Genomic DNA, 25,691 nt, shown 5'->3' on the forward strand with positions numbered 1-25,691 from the left:
ATGGGATGAACTAGTCCCAGTCTGTATTCAGGTGCGTGCATGTTGAGTGCCACTACGTATGTACATACAAAAGAGGGACAGGGGATGTAGAAGATGTTGGCTAAAAGGAACAATCAACTTCTTTTTTCTTTTCTTATTATTTCAGACTGACGGTGAGAGAACGAGTTTACTCTGATATAAATTATAAATTATTAAAGCCTAAAAAAAGTTTATATGTCAGTGCACTTATTGATATTATTTTAAACAAATTATTTCAATTTTTTTTCTTTGTGTATGTATTATGTGTACTGAAAGAATAGAGAATTGAGATGTGAATATTTATTGCTTCTGATAAATTAAAGTGTCCTTGCAGTGAAATAGTGTGTGTCTATTTTCATGCAACAATGCCTTCACTATTAAATGGCTCACAATAAGAGCCATTCTGTCATAAGATTAGCACAAGGGGGCCTTGCAACCACATAATATGAACTATATCAATGTGCAGTACATGATTTCATTAAATTTAGGGTATCACCAGTGTCTTATTTTGAAATTTAGAGCGATTACAAAGCAATACAACACATGACAATAAGGCTGTGTCAAAATTAGACATTTTGAGCCACTATATTTTTATATTTATATATTTTGATATTGATAATCTATTAAAAAGCAGTGGTGGATCTCATAACCATAACAAATATAATATCAGCATTAACAGGGTTTTATTACTTCTCTCATTGTAGCATATCAACTTGTACCTTAAGACTAGGCTAACTTTTTTTATTGTCCCAAAGTAAATATCTAGTGGAGCACATACAATAAATATAATATAATATAACATATAGTCTAAAAAAAAAGTCAATTTGGCCACTTCTGTTTTAGTGTTTTATAAGTATTGTTTTAGTGTCTAATAACAGACACGCGCCCACATGAGAACATTCTTTTTATAGCTATGATGCACTGTAAAAATTAAATTACATTAATTAGATTACATTTTAATGTAATTTGGATACTTTTAATTATATTTTTGCTTCCGTAATGCTCACTTTAGTGTGGTGTGGTGATGACTCGAATAAAAAAAACCTGTGCTTCCCCAGCCACCGCAGCTTTCATGACAAGATTGGCGTACGTGGGTACTAGTTTCAGGGAGTAAACGTGACGGACGTGCAGTGAAGATGTGAGGTTGTGCTTCGGTCGTGAGAAAAAAAAAAAAAAAAAACTAAGATGGCGTCTCGTCAAGAAAGATCATAGGATGGCCTGAAGAGAGTGATGATGGTGATGTTAGACGAAAAAATGATTGATAACGACATACCTGATAAAGTTTGAGACTGTCGTCTGCTATCAAACAAACAAACCTTTTGCCATCTTATCCATGTTTTTGAACCCGTGTCGGAGTTACATGGAGAAAACCGAGCCGAGGCTGGGGGAAAAAAACGGTCAACTTTGCTAGCAACGGTCGCTAGCCAGCCACTAGCCAACTGGACCGAGCACAGCACCGCACAGCTGGCCAACGTTAGCTAACCAGCAGCAGTCATCACAACAACAGAGGAAGGAGAGCGGCCACCAGCCCTATCATACCCCGGGACATCGAGGGTGTCTTCGGGTCAGTCACGGGGAATATATAACGTTAACGAAGACATTTTTTTTACAGTTTAAAGAGGGGGTCAACAAATAACAGCATGGGGATTTTCTTCTTACAACACATAGGCTACACCAAGAGTAACGTTGACTAGCTTAGCTGGTTAGCTAGCGTCGATTTGAGGGCTGATGATGAATGAAGTCTAGTTTGCCTTGTTGCCTTACTTGCGGTTATATTATTGACTTGGGTTGTTCTCATGTTAGCTAAATAATGCTAGCTGGTTACCTAAATATCGTGGGTGGCGATGTGACTGAGCTGAGAGAGAGTGGAGGCCTCGATGCTAACGCTGTTAGCTGTGAGCGGAGATATCGCCTCTGATAGATGAACAATAGAAAACAAATAAGACTTCATCATTATTGGCCTAAGAGGAGAAATTATTAACTGACACCTAGCCGCCACACCTGCTTTAAATTGATAAATAACTGAATTGGGGTTAATTTTTTTTAACACACACCTTCATTTTTCTTGTTATAGCTGTCGCTGGAAGGTAAGCTTAGTTTTAACGTCAGTTCTCCCCAAGTTTAGTAGCTAACAGTGGTCAGCTAGAGTGGCTTTTTGTTTAGTTTTTTAAACAACACTAACTTCCAAGTGGGACTGACTATTTCACATCTTCACTATCGAGTATATGTGTATTTGTTGTTGTCATTTGTCTCGCAAGAGCTTACCAATTAATCTAGCCCAGCCCACTTGCGAGTAGTGATGCCTTCATGGCCTTCTTCTTCTTTACCTCAGGGTTCATGGCCTCCACGCCATTGTTTGTCTCAAGGCCCCATCAGGAATCCCCATAGATTGGATACATGCTATTGAGGTCCCAGCATGAAATTGTGTTAATTATTTTTAAATGACTTTAATACGAGGGCCTTGTGGCTATATAATATACTCTTTTCTTACTCTTAGACCTGCGCCAGTTACTCAAAGTATTGCTCATCGTTTGATTGCATAAACAGATGTTGAAACCATCTCTGTATTTAAGCCATTTGATTATTGTTGTGTACTGCAGTTGATTTAGTGCCATTTTTTAAAAAATTGTCTGATTGCCCCCTTTTTCCCATTGGGCCTTGTTGATTCACCAGAGCATGGCATTTGTTTTGTTGTGTCTGGTGTTGGGGGAGGGGGCTTCAACAGGGATCACTTTGACGACCAAAATATATATATTTATAAACAGAAAGAAAATGTTCATTCTCTATTTTGCTAACTACCATGTAAAGGCATATAGAGGAACTAACTACCTCACATGTAAGGTTGGCTCTTAAGGTCAGGAAGTAATGGTTTGCCAAAAGTAAACAAATGCAGTAACCTTAAGTGTCTTTAATTCTTTCCCGCACTGGTCCACCCCCCCCCCCCCCCAATTTTTGTGTTTTACATTGCTTTTTGTAAAACTTAATCTGTTCATTAGAAACCTGTTATTGAAATGTATGTGTTATGTAAATATATGCTAATATAATTCAACTTCCAATTTCAAAACACAGTGAACCAGTGGACATACTTATATATTTCTTGTGACTTTTTGACTTGCATCACTCAAGTGTGTGTAGAGGTCACTAAGGAATAAAGAAGGGGCTTTAAATTTCATACAGTGTTTTAAGGGTTTTATGTTTTCTCCATAAAATGAAAGCATTATTCACATGAGTATAATGCTTTTTGGGATGCCGTGTGATACACGGGTCTGCTGAAGTTCATTAACTTATGTTGCGTTGTCAATCTTCTTGTTATCAGGGCGATGGAAGGGGAAGAGTTTGTACCTCCTCCGGAGTGTCCAGTGTTCGAGCCATCATGGGAGGAGTTTCAGGATCCTCTGGGCTACATCGCCAAGATACGTCCAATTGCAGAGAAGTCTGGAATCTGCAAAATTCGACCTCCACAGGTAAATATTCACTTGGGTTATGTTGAAGAAATAACATGATGTTCTCTGCTCTGTGAGTAATGTAAAGCATGCACTGGTTCTAAGGGGGGTTATGCAGAAATGTTCTGTCTAAGGTGTGTGGCCTTGCAGTTTTATTCTTGAAGTAGTTGCAACAACCACTTGAGAGGCTCAGTCACTTCCCTCTAATTCACGTTAGATCTCCATTTTAATAGTTATGCTTGTCAGGTTATGTTAAAGTTAGCAGGCCACAAAAAATATTAGTGTTCCTCTTATACACATAACATTTTATGAAGTCCCAATTACAAAACAGAGAGTTTTTTTTATTTAACCAACTCTCATTAAGTTAAATACATTTTTATTACCTAGAAATATTCACTTTCATCTGCCATCCCGGTAGTACAAATGAAAACAAAACCAGATGAAAAGGCAACAGAACACCCTTTCATTCATAATTCTGATGGTTTCTTTTTGTCATGCATTTGCAAAGACCCAGCCTGTTTTGCACTGACAAATTTGCAGCATCCACAACGTCTACTTGCTTGTAATATTCAAAACATTATGCAACTGTTCACAGAGGTGTTCAAACAAAAAGGTGTACAGGTGACATGTTTATGTATAAATATTGGTCCACTGCAATACTTAAACAAATAGCACTGAGACTCATGGGCGACCCAGCCAAAATTAGAAAAAACACTTGTGGGGGAAAACGCAGAACAGGACTCTGCTGATCCTGTATAACCAGTCTAACAGAGTTGGTTATACAAGTGTCGTCCTGGTATGGATGTGAACTGTGTCATTTTAGAAAGTAATTGCCATCACCTCTGCCTAATTATTGCCACACCAACAAAGAAAGCATAGCATCTTTAATTTGATATGAAATCAAGTGACCATTTCCCATGGATGTTTGTGTTGTTGCAAAGACAAACATGATTCCTCAGCAGGATGGAATATGTAAATATTTACACCAAGATGAACTATAAAAAGCTTAGCTGCAGCTATATGGTGCACTAACCGTAGCCAACAGCCGTAACAAGATACAAATTAATATTACTTTACATAACACAATATTACCATACAGAATACAACATGAAACAATAGTGAAGCTGTTTGTAGCGGATGACAGAGAGGATTAGGAGTGAACAATTAATAAATGAAGCATTGTGGTGCTACTACAGAGGTGTACAAGCCTACAGATCATATTCTCGTAAAATAATATCCTTAAAAATGTCCCTCCAACGGAAGTCGTGACTCGTAAAGCAAAAGCAATATCTGCCAGAGAGCCACAATGGGGAATTTTTTATGCATATTGTCAAACTCTTGAGAAGATGACTGGAGGAAATGTGCAAAAGGTTTAGGTTTGCAAGTTAACAGGCTCAGTGCAAAGGCAACGCAGCATTTTTTTGTATCAAACTCATGTTTTCATTTCCTCAATTTATTATTGAGAAGGTAAAAGGCGTTTACACACTACTTCTGCATTTATTTGTAAACATCTTCTTATTTTTAAGTAACCATAACTCCTTACATTCAAATTAATATTTCTACCATTTTCTAGACCTGCTGAAGTTGGTAACAAATATCTCTTTTCTCCCACGTAGGATTGGCAGCCACCATTTTCAGTGGAGCTGGATACTTTCCGCTTCACACCCCGCATTCAAAGGCTTAATGAGCTGGAAGTAAGTTCCCTATTTTCTCTAATCATTATACATTGTTGACCGACATTCGAAGTTGTTGATGGAGCAGCAGCAGCAGTGATGCCAACGATCCCTCTTGCATTTCGTTTCAGGCGGAGACCAGAGTGAAGCTGAATTATTTGGACCGCATCGCCAGGTTTTGGGAGATCCAGGCATCCTCCTTGAAAATCCCACACATCGAAAGGCGCATCCTCGATCTTTTCAGCCTGTCAAAGGTGAGCGTGAACTGGAAAAAAAACAAACATTTTAAAGTATGTTTCCATTTTTCTTCTGTACTTATAATCCTAAAAAACTGTGCTTTTGTCCCTAGATTGTGACGGATGAAGGAGGTTTCGAGATGGTGTGTAAGGAGCGGCGTTGGGCTCGTGTGGCCCAGAGGTTGGGCTACCCTCCGGGCAAGAACATCGGTTCTCTGCTGCGCTCGCACTACGAGAGGATCGTCTACCCCTTTGAGATGTTCCAGTCTGGTGCCAGCATGCCGGTATCACCACCCACTCCCCCGCTTCCTCTTTGTTTCACCAGGGTCATCAGTTTTAACTCATTGAATGCCGCGCTGTTTTCCAAAGCTTTAATCCTGGTGCCAGCAATTTAGACCATTGTTGGCGATTTTTGTAGAGCCATAGTGTATTCTGTATTATAGCTATGGACACATACGATGGCTTGTTTTGAAGATGAAACTTTCTGCTTCCAATAGGGACAAACCGTTTATTTCTACATACCTCCATCCCAAGCTAAACAGTGGCCAGTTTTCATCAAAATCCCTGCTTGTTTTCTAGAAATGGAGATATGCGCTGTTTGTGCCTGTCGCTCTTCTGACACTTACATTTCTGGGTCAAATATTGTCGTTCAGTTCACAAAACCACCATGGGGGGCGCTACAAAACAACAATAACACATTTCTACTGCTAGGCTAGAGAAACACGCATCTAGTCGCACAGTAAAAGGATGAAAGCGGAGCGGCTGGGCTCCAGTCAAACTCTTTTTTTCTCAGATATTTTGCATAAAAACACACACAAATGACGTCAGGATTGAAGCTGAACGCGTTCGCTAACTAGTGGTACCAAGCCGTAACAACATAAGACAGTAGATTTAAAGATATGGGCTGTTTTTTTAAGCCATGTTTGGCGCCTAGAGGATTGCACGCACTACTGATTCGACCCAATGCGGCAACCATCAAAAGCCAATGTCCACATCGTGAGTTTTCGATTGTCATCTATTTCAGTTCTGTTGATCATACGTAGAGTTCCCAAATTCACACATAAGGTGTGTTAGAGTGTCTGTTTTCTTGCACTCAACGCATGGGCACAAAAAACCTAAAATTAAGTTTTTGGCATTCAATGAGTTAATAGGTGGCATTCAGGATGAATCAGTCTGAAGATGATAAGTTGATTTTTCCTCGGTACATTTTCTGTAACAAGTTTCTGTCTCTTCCTGTCATTTCTAGCATTGCAAGCCAAAGCACTATGACGGTGAGGACGTGGATAAAGAGTACAAGCCCCACTCCATCCCCCTGCGACAGTCTGTGCAGCCATCCAAAATGAGCACTTACGGGCGCAGAGCAAACCGCTGCCAGCCTGATGTGAGTGAGAGTATCCATCCTTAACTCGTCATACAACACATTTGCATACACCTCAGTATCACTGAACCCAACCCTACATAAATAAGGTTTTTGGATGACATTTACAAACGCACCTTGTCGCACAGTAAAGGGATTAATTTTGTGAGAAACTAAATATTTGTATAATCCAACCACTTTTTTTAAGACAGGATGCAAACACTGCATTTGGTTTGATGCAGCTGATCGAGAGGGATTTCATTTTAGCGGTGACACTTTTACATATTTAAATCGCGATTGAAGCTTTATCACAGATGGTTTCATACAGGACTTGATCAAATCACGCATCTAAATCATTGCTACTGATGATATAACCTGGATTTGTTGTCCTAATAATAATTGCAGCCTTGTAATCACAGTTTAATTTTATTATTTATTGAAGTTTTTACTACCGGTAATTTTTGTGCAAACTACAGTGTGTTGTCACAGCGTAATATTCCGGTCGTTCTTTCCAGATTTAAATCAATATACTTAGTATTTGGTATGTGGAATAATTGAGTGTCCATAGTACAGTTTACTGGTTTAATATCTGCCTGCTCACGAGCCAGTTCAAGAGTTTCCATCATTACAGGCTAACAAAAGGTCAAGCCAACAATCTACACAGGTGTTGGCTAACAACCTCCCAGTCTGTATCATACTGTCTTGTTCAATGTGTGTCTCTGTGCTCATCCTTGTGCCCTGGTGCATGAGTTGGTGTGTATATATAGCGTTGGTTTAAAACTGTGAAGGTGCACTCACAGCGCATCCCAGCTTCGCTTATTCTCCATCCTGCCATGCTTCTGTGCTTAACTCTGCTGATGTTGCTCTCTGCTCCACGCCTTACTTGTGTCCTCTGCTTTGTTTTTCTTTCACTCCATCCCATCTCTGAAGTAGGTGCACAACTGTTGAATTCATAAGCCACACATTAAAAAGATAAACCTTTTTTTTTTCATGTTTTATCAGTTTTTTCTTTACATTAATGTTGCCAATGCACAGCAGCACAACACATAATGTTTGGACTAGCTCACGCTTATTACACATAAGCTAATTCTGATGCATATCTACTATAAACCCTTTGCAGGTTTTAATGAGCTGCTCATTGCACTGAAACTACACAGCTTTTATAATTTGTTAAAAGGTTTTTTCCTCGCATATTTAGTTAGATGTGAAACTCATTTTTTATATACCGTATAATAAAAAGATCCCTCGAGGTGATTGATGCATTAACTGATAAGTCCTAAAGCATTTTATATTAGATCTTTTTTTTGCTTCAAATAGATATTATTCAGACATATTACATTTTAATCCAATTTTTAGATCCAGCAGATAATTTAATCTTTAACGGTGCCTGCCAGCAGCTGGACAGGAGCTGACTTATCCAGTATGTTGGTAGTCAGTTAACATGCATGATGTCACAAAAACACCTTTCTAGCCTCATGTCTGTTTTGGTATCAAAGCTGAATCATGTTGGTGCTGCAGCAGAATCACCCATCACTTGCTGGAGGCAACATGCCGCATCAAGGTCGAGATTAGAAATGTCAGTTTTTCCCCCCTCAAAATAGAATTTAATGCATCTTAATTTTTTTTAGACACAAACCAATTCCTGTAACCAAAGACTGTAGTGTAAACAAACCAACCTGTGATGCAAAGCATAACTAGACATCACAAACAGTCAAATTTAGAGAATTTATAAGGTAAGAAATTATCCACAGATCCACAGTTTCCTATTGGACTTGGACGTATCCTACATCAGACGTGAGCCTTTTCTCTCGATGTGTCCCACTGATATTTTTCCTTCAACTACTGGCTCTGTTTTCTCCAGACTCTCTCCCCCTCCTCTCTCATCTGCGTTCTTCCTCTTGTCTTAGTTTATTGTTGCTGTTATTGTCTCCCCTTGCAGGGTCCAGAGGATCTGGCCCCCCATCCTCTCACCACTGGCTCTCAACTCATCTCTGCGGTACTGCCTCTCGAGCATTAGAGCTCACCTTCCGCCCCCCCGCCCCCTCCTCCCGCTCTCTTCCTGCCTCTCTTCCTAGACCACCTCACCCCTTCTGAAGTTGTCTAGATGTTTTTTTTGTTCTCTATTTTTAACTAACCACTAAAACATTTTCATTAACATGCAGTCATGCCACTGGTGTGTCTGGGGTGGCATAGTACTGTATGACTGTTGTGGACAAATTGCCATACAAAACAAAACACTTGTGCCATTGTAATTATATGTGCACTTTGATCTCAAGACCAGACAATGAACAAAGAGAGGAAGAGTTTGTTGGCCTATTCTGTTCTGTTTTTTTATGTTTTCCATGAACATCTTTCAATCATTTTAAAAGTTCACAGCATGTAGTCTCATGTCTCAAGGTGTTTTGGGGGCCTTGTCATTGTGGTTGTGAAGTTATTAATGCAACTAAATTGGGATCAAACTTGCTGAGAGCTAAGATTTCACATGCGCTAAGGTCAAAGTTGACTGTAGACCTTTAAAGAAAAGTTCACAGGATCCCAAAATACATTTTATTCCTTAGTCCAGGTGATTCCTCTCTTTCACTCATGCACTTTCCCTGTGGTTGCCTCTGACTTGCTGGGCTGGTCTGTGTCCCCTTTGCACTCTTGCTGCTGTCCTGCCTTGCTGTCTCACTACAGCAGCGAAGAGTGTGGCTGGCTGCATGCAGTCTCTTTTGGGTGCACTCAACACAGAGGACTAGCAGGTTTAATTACTAGGCTATTCGCTTACAGAGCACTATAATCTGATGACGGGCCGTTAAAGCGCTGGTGTATTACCTTCTTTGAACATGTGATTGCAGTTGCCGCCGTAGTCTCTTGATAAGAGGCTAAAACCCTTGGATGATTGATTGGCCCCAGGCCCCCACCATCAAGTTCTACTGATCTGCTTTTTGTTGTTCACTGTTTTAAGTCCCTCATTCCACATGCACAGTTCCTTAGTCGACAAAGTCTTGGTGCCTCTTTTTTGTGTGTACAGTGTATGGGCGGTCAGAGTTGTGTTTACAGGACTGAGGTTGCAGCTGGATACAAACTACAAAAAGTGGAGTTGTATGTCATAACATGAGAGAAGTTTCCTGCTGTGTGTGTCTGTGTGTACAGGTTGTGTTCTACGGGTTTTCTTGGTGTACACTTGAGTGTGAGTGTTCATATACCAGATCAGGCCTGAACTTTCACTTTGAGGAAGTGCGTTAAAAATGGATGTTTTGAGACAAGTTTCTGAGAAAGAGCCTATTTTAATTTTCCCAAATCATTTGTTTTGCTTTTATGTGCTTATGTAGCTCCACTGACTGTTCACTGAAAGCGGTGTTAAGACCTGTGTTTCTGTCTATACACTGCCGATGTTTGCAATCATACGGCTGACTGGAGCTGGAGCGAGGGCCCAAAACTTCAAAAGTTAATAATGAAACTGAAATGAAACGACTCTGTTAAAATAATGTCTTAATGGAGGAACTGTAAAATGTCAAATCAGGCCCTATGCTACCATGATTCTTCAACTGGTTTGTCTAAAGGTTGTAAAATAAGTTAATTCATAATAAAAATCCGGGATGAGTGATAATTATTATTCTCTAGCAAGAAGTAGATTTTCTGTTCTGATAATTTTGTCATTTCAGCCAGTAATTCTGTCTCATAAGGTGAACTATGATTTCTGCCTCTCTCTTTCATCTGCTCTCTGTTGATAAGTGGCCACACATGTGCTGGCCAAGCCTGTCAGATACAGACACACAGCTGACAACAGAGCTGAGGCCACAGGGGAGAGAGAGAGAGAGGGTGAAATGGACCTGACAAGAGATTTAACTTCAGAGTCACAGACGATAATGATCATACGGGCAACAGTCTGAACACAAACTCGCAGAAACATCCTCCTCGTGCTAAATACAGCAAATAGTTGTGACGAAGCAACGAATCAAAATTGCATGTAATGTATAGTTAGGGAGGTTTCTCTTCTCACATCATTAGCGGAGGAGAGGACGATGCCACAACAACATTAGCCAGTTTAATATAAAAGGGTTGCACTTGTGTTTAATAACTGCTAATAATGATGTCATACAGCCCTAAATTTCTAAGAAAGATTCATGAAAAAACACGAATGGCAAATCTGACCAAAGCTGATAAAAGACCAAATAAATGACGTCATCTAAGTTCAAGACAGCAGCACCTGTTCTTCATGCTTCATAGTGAGAGTCAACTATGATGCAACTTTATTAAGTTCAGGCTGTGTTGTGGCTTCAGAAAGGTTTGACATGTGATAGGAAAATGAAGCAACAGTGTTTTAGCACAGTGTTAAAATGCAAAGCAAGACCTTTAAGTGCAGGGAATAAAGTTTTTACTCGTTTGCATAAAACTGCATGTCAAAAATGAGGGTCATGAAATAAGAATATTAATAAGAAGGATAAGAATCTGACAGAACCATATAAATGACAAAAGAACTGATAATTTTATGTTTGACTGACGTGGAGCTGACAGCAGAGGAGAGTCTGTCCAGTCTGTTATGAGACACAGGGCCAACAAAAAAAAATGACTCATGGAAACCAGAGGCTGTAAACCCCAGATGACTGAAAAACATGTTGAGGCCAGACCAGAACAACCGCTGGTAAAACCCTGCTCTTTGGTCGCATGGCCTCAGATTCAGCCGCTATTAACACTTCCAACTCTGTTAAACAAATATATGTATATGAAGAAAACAGTCAAAGGTGTTTAAATCTTTTGAATATGTCAATATTTTGCATAATTCTCCTCTTTTTTTCCAAAATAACTCATCAGTTAAGGTAAATTAAAGCCTAAATAAACTGAACAAACGGGAATAAAATCTCAATAACACCTGATGCTAACTGTATGGTTGCAACTGCTGGTGATTGTGTGTCATGGTGGTGGGTCTTAACCTTCAAGCTTTCACTGTGGTGTAGGTTAACTTTTCCTTATACTTTCTAACCTGTAGCACAAATCCCTTCTTGTGATGCATCGCTACGCTCTCATGTTTTAACTGTCCGTTCTGCATTCGGCCTAGACCCTTTTGCTTTGTGCTCTGTGTGCTTTGGAGAGTAGTAGGCAGCTGTTACCCGTCTATCACTTTAAATGATGGAAGTGTGCTTTTTTTTTTTTAAATCCAGCCTGAACCAACAGAGGAAGATATAGAGAAGAACCCAGAGCTGAAGAAGCTGCAGATCTACGGTGCCGGGCCTAAGATGATGGGACTGGGACTGGTGGCGAGGGATAAAGGCATCAGGAAGAAAGGTAAGTGCCTCGCTCAACCAAATGCTTTTGAAATTTGAAATCTGACGCAACACCATACAACAACAATTCATTTGATGCAGCTCAAGCAGTAAGTTGAGAATGAGCCAAATCCTCTTAGATCCTGTTTTTAGTTTAGATAAAGCTGTGCGGCCGTCTCAGAGCCCTGCAGCCTAAAGATAACAACCTTTTTGATTCTGAACGCCCCGCGCTCTCCTCGCCAGACGAGCTGCCGCAGACTGTTACCGTCAAAGAGAATGTGTCGGCCGCTCCCGGCGATACCTCAGTCAAAGCAGAGCCACTGGAGCCTCAGGAGAAGCCGAGCGAAGGGGCCACGTCCACTCCTCCGCCGCCTCCCCCGAGCGTCACAATTAAGGCCGAGGTGAAGAAAGAAGAACCGGAGGAAGAGGACGGGAAAGACAACGACGAGGAAGACGACGACACAAACAGACCCTGCACTAAAATGACGATGAGGCTGAGGCGCAACCTCAACAACTCGCAGTGTGTAAGTAGTAGAAGGTGGAGTAGTAGTGGCAAAACTGAGTGTAATATCAGGAAAACTGTGCAAAAAAATGTATTACAGTTTTTATTTTGCCCCCTCTTAGAATTAATCTCTAAACCAGTGTTTCTTAATCAGCGGCAGTCGGACCCCTTGTTGTACTTGCTGTAATTGCAATGGATACTTAAAACGATAAAAAATTATTTTCTTGAGTGACCCTAACCCTTTACAGACGTTTATCATTTTACTAAAACATTGAAGGACCCATCATTATTGCCTAAACTCCAGAAGCTAAGCTAAATGGTGTTTTTCCCAATCTCGTAGGTTTCAATGGGAAATTGGTCATATTTTAATAAGAAGCCACATTTTGATGGTTTTCATTCCCTCTCTTTTGTCTTTTTAAATTTACTCCATTATGCCGTTACTACAAAATCAACACTTTTCAAATTATGAGCCCCCAGCAGCATTTCAGCGGATGGTCTCCATTCATTTCTTAATTGGACGTTTACTGTCAAATATCACACAGGAAGACGGTGTACAGCACTGAAATTATATATTTGCCTTAATAAATATGCGATTATACCAATTAAAAATGCAATTTCTGTTTCTGTCAAATTGGTTTGGGACTACCCCCCCCCCCCCCCCCCCCCTCACCTCACACCTGGGTAGTGGAGGGGGCAAGGGAGGTCCTCAGGGTCGCTGAAAAATATGCAGGGGCTCCAGTGGCCCAAAAAGGTGAAAACCCACTGCTCTAAACTACCTCAAAAAGTCAAATGATTTTATCTGGCTATGTATGTGGATATGCATGTGTGCTTGTGTGTATGCATATGGAAGCATAGGAGCAATATTCCCTGTATTTATTTTCTGTGCTTTGTAAGGCTCCTGTATATTTCTTTTGCTCTAAGTGTCTTGTCAGCCCATGGGTTTGCAGTGCTCCACCTTCACTAATGTGTTTTCCATATGTCGCTGTGTTAAAGGTGGATTCCTTTGTGTGTCGAATGTGCGGTCGGGGAGATGATGACGAGAAGCTGTTGCTGTGTGATGGCTGTGATGATAACTACCACACCTACTGTCTACTACCGCCACTCACCGATCCTCCCAAAGGGAACTGGCGATGTCCTAAGTGTGTGGCAGAGGTGAGTGAGTGTTGACAAGCACTCGTTTGTGTCTGTTAGGTTCATGTCTTCCTACTAATCCACTAAAACACTTTTTTCTGATTCTCTCCTGCAGGAATGCAAGAAGCCGGCGGAAGCGTTTGGCTTCGAGCAAGCTACACGAGAGTACTCTCTGCAGAGTTTTGGAGAAATGGCAGACGCCTTCAAAGCGGATTATTTCAACATGCCGGTCCATGTAAGTGCACTTATTCATTATGAAGCATCATGGCTCTGCCCTCGCTGGATAATGAGAGACTTAATCTGCAGCCTGTGTGTGTGTGTGTGTGTGTGTGTGTGTGTGTGTGTGTGTGTGTGTGTGTTTTTGTCCGTATAGATGGTTCCCACTGAGCTCGTGGAGAGGGAGTTCTGGAGGTTAGTGAGTAGCATTGAGGAAGACGTGACCGTCGAGTACGGAGCGGACATTCACTCCAAAGAGTTTGGCAGCGGCTTCCCAATGAACAATGGCAAAAGGAAGCTGACAAAGGAAGAGGAGGTATTCACATTGTTTTCTGTTGTAACCTCACCAGAGTTTATGAAATGAAATACAAAAAAATGCTCAAATCACAGAAAGCAAGATATTTTTAGGTTAGGTACCACTCAAGGACAAAGCTCACTTCTACTGGCAGACTTTAAATAAATACAGTATTATAATGGGGCTTTATGACTCCAGTGTTATTACCACTCAGTTCAACAGGAACTTAACTGGACAGTTTTTATTAGAAAAGTGAAAGAGGATGAGTTACATTAATGTCAGTGTCTATTAGTAAGTGGTGAATAGTCAATGATTGAGTGTAAAGGATGAACATGAACCTCTTAAAGAAGTTTGACAATGTTTGAAAGTCTAAATTCTGCCCCAAAATTTGGATTTATGTAACCAACAATTATTTGGTTAGCAATTAATCAGCCGATTACTTTTTTAAAAGGTCACTAACAGTTTTGAAATGTCACAAATAATGAAAAATGTCTATTATATGCAGTCGAATGGGGAATATATAAAATTTACCCTAATTTACTACCATATCCAATAAAGAAAACCCTTGAATCCTCAATATTTTTTTTGAGAAAGTGAAATTGTTGACTAGTTGATCATATAGTTTAGATAAAATGTACATTAAGGCTGCTCAGTTAAACTGGAAGTACTGTGTATAAATGTTGGTAATAATATGAAATGAATCATCGAGTCTTTATTTCTTTCTGGTCCTCTCAGGAATACGCTCGCTCTGGCTGGAACCTGAACGTGATGCCCGTGCTGGAGCAGTCTCTCCTGTGCCATATCAACGGAGACATCTCTGGGATGAAGGTGCCGTGGCTCTACGTGGGCATGGTGTTCTCGGCTTTCTGCTGGCACATCGAGGACCACTGGAGCTACTCCATCAACTACCTGCACTGGTACAGAACACCTGTGATGTGTTTTGCTGTTGTATGTAGCAGGGTTAAAAAAACAGCGGAGACTGTAACGATTTTAAATGAAACTCTTGATTTAAGCCTCTCTCTGTGGTCGTCGTCTGCAGGGGTGAACCTAAGACGTGGTACGGAGTTCCCTCGGTGGCGGCCGAGCGACTTGAGGAGGTGATGAAGAAGCTGACGCCAGAGCTGTTTGAGTATCAGCCCGACCTCCTGCACCAGCTCGTCACCATCATGAACCCCAACATCCTGATGTCTCACGGCGTCCCGGTCCGTCTCACATAAACACACATGAACACAACACAAAAATGGTTTTACTAGACAGTTTTCTTAATCTATTAGTGATGTGCGGATACTTCCAATACCAAACGTGTCCGTTTACTCATAGGAAAGTATCGATACTATCACCAGTCTGCAGTAATCTGGGGTTAACAACTATGTTTTATCACAGTAGACCGTTATTTTGCAGCTGCTTCCACCTCTGAGGCGAACTATGGTTGTGTAAATTAATCCGCACACACATGCGGCTCAACTCATAGACCTAATGAGAGCAGGAGAATTAAAGTTTGAATGTTATTCTTGAAAAATAGTATTTCTAATGAAAGAATAAGAAAGATAACCTGTGATTTATTCACTGCTACCTCAGAGAAATTTCTGACTATTCCTTTAAATGTGAATTCAAATGGTCAATGTAGTCCTCAAAACTATGCTCAAACTTTCATATATTAATGCCATAGAATTGTGGGAAATGCACTTTCCCCCTTGTATTTAATGTCTATTTTTCAGTGTTTTATTGCCACTGACAATTAAAACTAAACCAAAGAAAGGTAGTCTGTGTTTTAGTGTCATTGTAAAACTATAATTTGAAACTGTCTGTTTTTTTGTTTCCCCCCTCTTCATACATGAAGCTTTTGTAAAATGTATCGGTATCAGTATTGGTATCGGCAACTACCACTTTGGTTTTATTTGGTATCGGATCGGAAAGAAACTCAGTGATATCGCACATCACTAACTCTGACTAACTTCTGATTGGCAGGTTGTACGCACCAACCAGTGCGCCGGCGAGTTCGTCATCACCTTCCCCAGAGCGTACCACAGTGGCTTCAATCAGGGATACAACTTTGCTGAAGCTGTCAACTTCTGCACTGCAGACTGGGTACGTGTCTTGTTTTTACACGGCTGTCTTGTCTCACGCTGTCGTTTCAAATCAGCCACAAGACGATGACGACGACGATGATTATCAACATGACTCCTCCCTCTCTCCTCTTCTAGCTGCCTGCCGGTCGCTCCTGTATTGAGCACTACCGACGCCTGAGGAGGTATTGCGTGTTCTCCCACGAGGAGCTCACCTGTAAAATGGCTGCCACACCAGAGAAACTGGATCTGAACCTGGCTGCAGCGACACACCGAGAGATGTTCATCATCGTTCAGGAGGAGAGGAAGCTACGGAAGGGACTGATGGAAAGGGTGAGATATAAATAGATCCTAATGAAGTTTTTTTCCCATTGATTTATTGTCTTGTCTAGTGTCGTCTAATAATAGTTTGATGCCTCGGCGATGTTTAATAATGGAATAATAATAATACACTTACTTATTAATGTGCTAATGTACCTTCAGGGCATTACTGAGGCAGAGCGTGAGGCGTTTGAGCTGCTGCCGGACGACGAGAGACAGTGTGATAAATGCAAGACCACGTGCTTCCTTTCTGCTCTGGCCTGTTCAAACTGCCCCGAGCGGCTGGTGTGTCTGTATCACACTCAGGATCTGTGCAACTGCCCCACTGAAAAACTCTACCTCAGGTATCCAGCTGGTGTTTGCATTTTCTGCATTTTCTGTCGGATAAATAATTTCATTTCATTCATTTATTTCTTTATTTGTAACGGGACTCTGCATATTCATGAACATACAATATGTAAATGCCAGATTTAGCTCTAAAGCTAATTTCAATCTGCAGTCACGCAGTTCACACTAAAACAACATTAGACAAGGACGAGAACAAGAACAAAGCAGAACATGGTACAAATACCATATCACAATATGTACAATATATCACACTATAGCTTCAGTCAGAAGGAGCAAGGAGTAGTACAAAATTAAAATGCATTTAATCGACAAAAGTGTTTTATAGTGCTGTTAAGATTCATTAAAGTGCATCTTTTATAAAGTGCTGGTTTTTAAAGTGCTTGGAGTAAAGTGCCTACTATTTTTAATAATCTAAAATAAGAGAACTACCCTTAATGTTTACAGACCTGGTTACCAGTAAGCCATGTTTTCAGTTGTTTTTTAAATGCTGCATACATCGTTGTTAATCTTCAAATTTGTTTTATTGTTTCGTCACCTCACAGGTACAGATATACCCTGGATGAGTTGTTAGCCATGTTACACCGACTAAAGGTTCGGTCTGAGTCGTTTGACTCCTGGGCCAACAGAGTGAAAGAGGCACTTGAGCAAGAAGAGGGAAACAAAATAGGTGGGAAATCCCTGAAACACTGTTTCAACATAAAGCTGCAAATGAGAAAAAAACAAAAAAACATGTCGAGACCAAACTGTTGTTGAATTTCAGGAATTCAAGACCTGGAGATGTTGAAGACGGAAGCGGCTGAAAAGAAGTTTCCAGACAACGAACTCCTCCGCAAACTCAACACTGTTCTTAAAGACATAGAGCGCTGCCAGCAGACGAGCACTGAACTCCTCAACGACTCGAAGACCAGGTAGAATAAAGAAGCACCAGGTTAATGTTTCCACTGTCTGACCACTGTTCAGTTTCATGCACGTAACATATTTCTCTCTTTCAGTGAAAGTAAGATGACGTTGGCAGAGTTTAAGTCGTTGGTGGAGACGATGCAGAACCTGCCCTGTGTGATGGAGCAGCTGGAGGACGTGCAGGTGAGAGGATGTGTCAAAATACTCTCTGCTTTAGAGTTGTGTTTTTGTTCAGACCCTTGTAACTTAATTTCTAACGCTTCTTATGTTAAATATTCAAATTATATTTGAATTTTTAATGTTTTCATTCATTATATACATCTTTACCAGCTTATTATTACATCCCGCATCCACTAAAGGGCATTCCAAACAAATCTGTTCTGTAATGTTTGCAACACACTAAAGTTTTACCAACTGAATATAAAACTTCAAGGAAGGGAAATATAAATATTATAGCAGTGCGCAGTTGATTCGTGATCGGTGCAGTCCACGGATCGATGGATTAAAAAGAAGGTGTGTGTGCCGAATAAACAAGCAATAAAAAAAACTCCCCTCGTAAAATTTGAATCTGCAGCTCTACGTCGTGCACAACAACAAAATTGTTTGTCGCAACACGCCATGTTAGTTTGCATCGTTGTGGAAGGCATGCGTTGCATTGCAGTTTCCACCTTCAAATGTTCTCATTTTTAAAATGATTCGAATTCTGTTCAAATAGCCAAGTTCGTTCTGACAGCCCTCGTACTCTGTGTTTTTCAAGGCGGTCCTGCGGACGGTGGAGGAGTTCCAGAGCCGAGCTCAAGAGCTGGTGAACAACAGGGACTGGAGGAGGGACAGTCCAGCGCCGGAGCAGCTGCAGTCGTTGTTGGAGCAGGGCGCGAAGCTGCGCGTCGTGGTGCCAGAGTGCAGTTTACTGCAGGGGCTGAAGGAGCAGGGCCACTGGCTGGCCGACGTGAGGCGCACGCTGGGCACTGAGGGAGGCGAGAGGCAGGAGGTGACGCTGGACGTGTTGAGGAACCTGATGGAGGCCGGCTGCAACGTCCCCCAGAGCGTCTCCGTGGAGACGGCCATGGCCGAGCTTCAGGAGCTGCTCACGATCGCAGAGCGTTGGGAAGAAAAAGCACAGATCTGCCTGGAGCAAAGGTGAGACGGAGAAGTCGCAGCGTGAATGTTCAGCAGAGGCTCCGCTGTTCTCGTTCAACCACCAGACGCTCCTGTTTCAAAGACGTCAACGTTTCTTTGTTGTGTTTTTTGTCCTTCAGGCAAAAGCACCCGCTCTCCACTCTGGAGGCAATAGTTAATGAGGCCCAGCTGATCCCAGTCAAGCTTCCCAACATCCTGGCTTTACAGGGATGCCTCACACGAGCGCGGGCCTGGGTAACAGACCTGGAGGAAATCCAGGTAAAAAAAAGAAAGAAAAAAAGATTGGTCCCATTTGTTTATTTTTTTTGTTTTCTGATATAACCCTGAACTGTAAAATGCACTGAACTGGTATTGTTATCACTCGTCAGAATGGGGAGCATTACCCGTGTCTGGACGACCTGGAGGGCCTGGTGGCCATCGGGAGAGACCTGCCCGTCTTCATGGAGGAGCTGCGGCAGCTGGAGCTGCAGGTGGCCAGCGCTCACTCCTGGAGGGACAAGGCCACCAAGACGTTCCTGAAGAAGAGCAGCCAGCACAGTCTGCTAGAGGTGAGCAACCTGGACGATACTACGAACATTTAAAGGTCCAGTGTGTAATAGTTGTCAAGGTTTATTGGCAAAATCTGAATATACTACCAATGAATTATGTAAAGTGTATAATGACTATAAAATAAAATCAGTCTGGTTTTCATAGCCTTATAATTCTTCTGTTAGCGAGGGTCTTACATAGAGAGTGTCGCAATCTTGCGCTGCCATGTTTGTACGGAATAGAAAATCCAGCCAGACAGAGAGCACGTTTTCATGTAATAGATGAATAATAGATTGGGAATGCTAAATGTCACTGTTTTCTTCCCATTTTACACACTGGACCTTTAGTCATGATGAATGTTAAATTTTGACTGAAGTAACCTTCATAGGAGTCTGAGTTAAACACCAGTGTTGCTGTTGCAGGTTTTATGTCCGTGTGCAAAAAGGCGAGAACGGCGCGACGGACCGGAGCTGCTGGACGATCCGTTAGAGGATTCGGACACCAACACTCTGGGTCTTTCTGCTCAGGACCTGAGGGACCCTGCAGCTATTGTGAGTTTTGTGTTGAAGCTTTAAAGGACAATTCCGGGCAAATTCATTGTATTTTCTTAAGATTTTAGGTCTAAAAGAAGGAATCTGAAGATATTTAGTTTAATTGCTCCTGTTTTGCTGTCTGTTTTTCCACAGACAGCGTCAGATGGCTACTCAAACATGCACCGAGAAGTTTATTTACTTCAAGCAAGCCGACATGTTTGTAAAACTAGATCTAATTCAAAGTCTCGCGGCGTCTCGCACGAGACCCAAGTTGATGTGCTCGGTGTGTTTACGTGCAGTCGGAAGCTCCCGTTTGTGTCATAAACACAGGAATATCAACTCTTGACTTGCTTGAAGTAAATAAACTTCTCGGTGCATGTTTGAGTCGCCATCTGACGCTGTCTGTGAAAAAAAATTGCGGCTTTGAGGGATGTAAACAGCCTAAGCAGCGGAACTTCCATCCGCTCCCATTCATCGCTGCCGTGGCGATGCGGGGACACAAAAATCTTCAGATTCCTTCTTTTAGACCTAAAATGTTAGGAAAATACACCCCTGAGTTGAATTTGCCCGGAATTTTCCTTTAATTCTGCTTTTATTGATGTGCACAGTTTATCCCTGAGCTCTGGTTGTTGAAGTTGAAGGTTTGTGCGCCTCGACCTCTAGGTGATGGCGTTCAAGGAGGGCGAGCACCAGGAGAAGGAGGCACTACTGAGGTTACAGAAACTGAACATGTGTAAATCTGGACTTAACGCTGCGAGTCACAAGGAGACGGACAAGGAGAACGGGAGGTGGGACGTCGACTCCATGGAGACGGACGCATCCGGCCGCTCAGAGAACTCTGTAAAAGAGAACGGCAACAGTAACCACACCGGCTGCACCGCCGCCGCCGCCCCGCCGGTGTGCGTGTGCGCCGGGCCGCCTCGCGCGCCTCAACTCCGCTGCCACCTGTGTAAGGACTGGTTCCACGGTGGCTGCGTCCCCTTCCCCACGCTGCTCCCCTCCGCCGCCGCCGGACCGCCGCTGAACCCGCTCTGCTGGTGGGACTGGGACTCGCGCTTCTTGTGTCCGCGGTGCCAGCGGTCGCGGCGCCCTCGCCTGGAGACGATCCTGGCGCTGCTGGTGGCGCTGCAGCGGCTGCCGGTGCGTCTGCCCGAGGGCGAGGCGCTGCAGTGTCTGACGGAGCGAGCCATCACCTGGCAGGGCCGAGCCAAAGAGGCGCTGGAGACGTCGGAGCTGCAGCAGGCGCTTCACAAGCTGCAGGAACTCAAAGAGACGCTCCGGCGCGAAGCGGAGAAAGACGATAATAGCGCCGAGAAGGAGGCGGAGAGGGGATCCTCGGTGATCGTCCTGTCAGACTCCGAGGGAGGAGAAGGAGAGGACGGAGTCATCGATCTGACAGACGACAACTCGCCTAAGAAGAACAAAGAAAGAAACGGCACACAGGTCAACACGCCGTTCCCCTTCTTCCTCTCTAGATATGAAATGATCAAACTATGTCATTACCGCTGCAGACTTTCTGTATCATCATTGACTGTTTCTTGTTTGTCCACAGACTGGATGTGAAAATGGCATCAGCAAGAAGTCAAATGTTACAGGTAAGAACGGTGCGTTAACTAGGGATGGGAGTCTTTTACTATCTCACGATTAGATTAGATTCTGACTTTTGGGGCTACGATTCAGTTCAAAATCGATTTTTGATTCAAAACGATTTGATTCCTATTGATTTCTGCTTCAGTCTATCGGTGTGCAAAGGATCCTCATGATCTACTCCAGTCTGCTTTGCAAGACAGAATGACTAAAGTGTCTTTTTCACATTTATTGAGTTTTAAACATTTATCCATGCTTAGATGGAATTGTTGAAACTGTTGCATAAAAGCAATATCACATATTGATTAACGCTATAGTGCGTAACTTCTGTCGCCCCCTAAAGGATTTCTGCGTTATTACAACGATACGGCCTGCACCTATGGCCCGGTGTAACCCTCCCCTCCCCTCCTCTCCCCACCGCTACCCCTGTAGCTGCATGATACATCACACACAGTAACAGTAACACTCGCAACACACCACATGCTGCAGTAAGTTACACACAGCAACACGGGCTACACACCTTGTAACTTACTGCTAACGATGTGGCTAACACCAGGCTGCTAACAGGTGTTGCTTCTAGCAGCTGCGGAGCTGCTAGAACCGAGTAAAACACGTCGTTTCGGTCGTTTCCTGTCCGCCAGCGCGGGAAAGTCGCTCCAAGACAGTAAATACAATAATAACAAATACTGAAAAATACCGCGAGGCGTTTGAGGAGCTGAACGGCTTAATCAGCGTTGTATCATCTCCTCTTGTAGTGGCTTGGGTGAAACGGATATTTACAGACACGTAGTTACGCACTATAGCTTTAAGTAACAAAATGAAAACTGCCTCTTTATTTAAAAAAAAAAATAGTGCAGTTAAACATGCAGCCTTTTATAAATTCTAAGGAAATGGAGGCCGACAGCCAGCAGATTTGTTTCATCTTTTTAATTTTTAAAATCAATTTTGGGACATTTTATATCAATTCTGAATCGTATTAAATGAGAATTGAGATTCTTATATGTGAATTGATTTTTTGGCACACCCCTAGCGTTAACCATCAGTAACTTGTTCCCCCCCCCCCCATGATGCTTCAGTCCTGACCTCTTTGTGTCTCTTCCTGTCTTCTCCAGGCGTGGCGTCTCTGCTGCCGCTGCTGCCTCTGCTCAAAGGCCAGGTGGTGGAGCTGTCTCCGGCCACCAGGGTCCGGCTGGAGGAGCTGCAGCTGGAGGGAGATCTGCTGGAGGTTTCTCTGGACCAGACGCACATCATCGACAGAGTCCTCCAGGCGTCCTCGGCCCCGCCCAGAGAAACTCTGCACACACTCATTCAGGTCAGGAACAGAAAATGAGACCTAAAAATAACAGATACAACAACTAACACCTTTTTATACAACAGGAACTTATAGCTCAACTTCTTTTTACATTTCTTACTTAATATTTTGTTGGTCTAATCACTGAACACAGGTTCATACTGATGATGTGCATGATTACAGCCTTTGTCCTCCCTCCTTTCATTTTGATAAACGGAGCAACACATTTATTTTTTAATTAACTTCCTGAAAGAAAACGATAAATGTTTCAGTTTCCTAATGGGAGCAGGATGAGATAATAAATAATACACACTGACTGTCAGCAACGTGAGTGAAAACACAGTTTGTTTTGAATCATTTCTACTGATTAAACAAAGCAGATCGATCATATAAACGTTGGTTGTTTACACATTTATCTTCTTGATACAAAACTCATCTAATTGCAGCCTCATATTTAAAAAGGCACATGTTGTATTGATTTTTTTTTTTTAACTATTCCTCCAACTCATTAGATATACTATATCAAATATTATAGTTGGATTCTCCAAAATAAACACTTGTTAAATTGGATTATTGTTGTAATCTACGGTTTTAAAACCCCATGCATCACAAACAGTTTTCTATCATTTCAACAATGACACAGAAACCCTGATGTCTTTAATGTTCTTGTCCTCTCTCCTTCAGTTTAAATTCAAAGGCTTTTATTTATTGACATGAAAGTTTCAAAAAATAACCTACCATCAATATTCAAGAAAAAAAAGACAAAAAAAAAACAACAGTTTAGTTTAGTAGTAGTTTATTTCAAACATGTAAAAGAAAAAGAAACAAGGAGAAAAACATAATTCCTACTAATATTCAAAATACACTTTATATTAAGTACACACTATTAAGTTAAGCATTTAATACTGAATTATTCATTTTCATCTCGGTGCACCTCGGACGCGCACGGAAAAAAGACACGTTCGGATTTTGCGCACGGTTACATTGAAAACAATGGAAATGCGCGCGCAAAAGACGCTCCATGTGAATGGGCCCTAACGCATGAATACTCATTAGTATGTAGTTTATTAATACAGTTAGTGTTTATCAATGATGAGTAAAACATTTTTAACTGTGTTTATGAACTACATACTAATGAGTATTCATGTTATAAATGATGAATTCAGTGCTCGGTGCGATTGCCCCGTGGCCCTAATAAACTTTTCTCTCTCAGATTGAGCTTGAAGAGCAGCGACGAACGAGCCGCGGCCGACCGAAGGACTCGAAGCGGAAGAGGAAGAGCCACAGAGGCATCAGTGGGGAGGGGGCGGGGCCACTGGACGCCTCCGAGTCAAAGAAAACCTGCCCCCTCAGCCACAGCCCCTCCCCCCACTTACCTGTCCAGACCCATCCAGAGGTAACACTTTGATCTTTTTCACTTTACTCTAAAAAAATAATACGTTTTGAAACGCGTGAAGAAACATGAAGTGATTGTTGTTTTTTTCTTCCCCGGACAGATTTTGTGATATAGTCAACGCTGGAGCTCTGTTGAAGTGGATCAGTCGAAGGAGTCGAGGGACAGAGCGATCTGTGCCAGAAACCCGTGTCAAGCTACAGAAAGATGCAGGACATCCCCCCCCCCCCCCATTCCTCCTCCACCTCCTCCTCCTCCTCCACCCTACGTCCGTTCTCATCCCTCATTCAGACACTAACAGAGCGATGACTCTTCTTCTACACTCCACTGTCTCATCCTTAACTCAAGACGTATCTTCACCCATCGACATCTTTTTCAGACTCGTCGCCCACGCCCCGCCCGTCTCCTCCATACTTTTACTCTCCACCTCCCCCGGACCCATTTTTTCCTCCTCCCCTCCCTCTCCTGTGAACATATTAAGACTGTGTTGGACCGATGTGGGACTTAACCGTAATAGGAGTGTCTATGGTCTTTAGAGTTGTCTCTCTGAGGTCAGTCAGTATGCTATGTTATCCCAACTGTATTAAAAAAAGTTCGTTCAGCCGGAAGCATCGATCGTCTCAGCACCGGCGGCCGTTTTCAACAGTTTTCAACCCCGACTTGGTCTGAGCCGACTGGTTTGAAGTTGGATAAGCTATTGGGTTTTTCTCTCTCTCTCTCTTTTTACACATAACGTTGTGTTTGGGCCTGGATCCTGAAGCTGAGGTACAGCAGCAGCAGCAGCAGCAGAGAGATTGGACAAGACAGCTGGCCGTAGATAACAGCGCCGTGGTTACACGTGTATTTTTTTAGTTGTACTGAATCTTGTGTTTGAAGCTGTTTTTGAAAGGGGGGATATGCATTTTGAATAAACTGAGTACATTTTGGGAAGTGTTAAAAGCAGGCATTAATGTTTTTGGTGCTACTTTCCCAAAATGGATAACTGTACCTCTTGTTTTTGCCCCCCCTCCCCCTTCCTCCTCTCCCCCTTTTCCTCCAAATGATGCGTTTTCTTACCTTCTTTTTTTTTTTGTTTTTTTTGTTTTTTATCCTTGACTCCGAGTTTCATTCCTTTTCAATTTGACCTCTTTTTCTTCCTCCCTCGTTCTCTCTCTCTCTCTCTTTGCTGATTAAGGTAACTTCACTGTAACTTCACTTTGTCACAAATTATTTTGTTTTCTGGGTTCAAATTATATTATCATTATTATTATTATTATTATTGATATTGCAGACACACAGATGTCGTGAGTTTATGTATAAACTTTTCATTTTACTGTTGCCTTTTGTTTCTTTTCACTCTTGTTAGAAAAATAAAGGTTTAGACTTGTTTAGGAAAAAGTCGACTCCTTATTTTCTTGCCGTTAAATCATTAAAAACTTCTCGACACATGAAACCAAAACGTCTTCGTGATCACAGCGTTTATTTAGA

The 25,691-nt window shown here is 42.1% G+C and overlaps 1 protein-coding gene across 4 annotated transcripts; it reads left to right on the forward strand.

Annotated features, from left to right (window-relative positions):
- The first annotated feature begins 1,119 nt into the window (after positions 1–1,119).
- Positions 1,120–25,601, forward strand: kdm5c (lysine demethylase 5C). Of its 4 annotated transcripts, none has more exons than XM_085782829.1 (29): positions 1,149–1,582; positions 3,335–3,482; positions 5,078–5,155; positions 5,266–5,388; positions 5,484–5,654; positions 6,617–6,751; positions 8,667–8,723; positions 11,872–11,995; positions 12,217–12,497; positions 13,469–13,627; positions 13,722–13,841; positions 13,980–14,138; positions 14,853–15,034; positions 15,157–15,319; positions 16,086–16,205; positions 16,322–16,516; positions 16,667–16,848; positions 17,395–17,519; positions 17,613–17,760; positions 17,845–17,935; positions 18,510–18,892; positions 19,012–19,150; positions 19,261–19,440; positions 19,843–19,971; positions 20,617–21,396; positions 21,506–21,548; positions 22,653–22,852; positions 24,045–24,227; positions 24,328–25,601. In XM_085782829.1, exons 2-29 carry the CDS (start codon positions 3,339–3,341, stop codon positions 24,334–24,336), a joined length of 4,803 nt encoding a protein of 1,600 aa, XP_085638955.1. In that variant the 5' UTR covers positions 1,149–1,582; positions 3,335–3,338; the 3' UTR covers positions 24,337–25,601. The 4 variants fall into 4 exon arrangements, with proteins under 4 accessions (XP_085638957.1, XP_085638955.1, XP_085638958.1 ...); XM_085782830.1 differs by having other exon boundaries at positions 1,572–2,105; XM_085782831.1 differs by lacking the exon at positions 8,667–8,723 and having other exon boundaries at positions 1,120–1,582.
- The last annotated feature ends 90 nt before the right edge of the window (positions 25,602–25,691 follow it).

Source organism: Trachurus japonicus, chromosome 7 (assembly GCF_045865225.1).
Source record: "Trachurus japonicus isolate A0001 chromosome 7, Traja_1.0".
Lineage (NCBI taxonomy): Eukaryota > Metazoa > Chordata > Actinopteri > Carangiformes > Carangidae > Trachurus > Trachurus japonicus.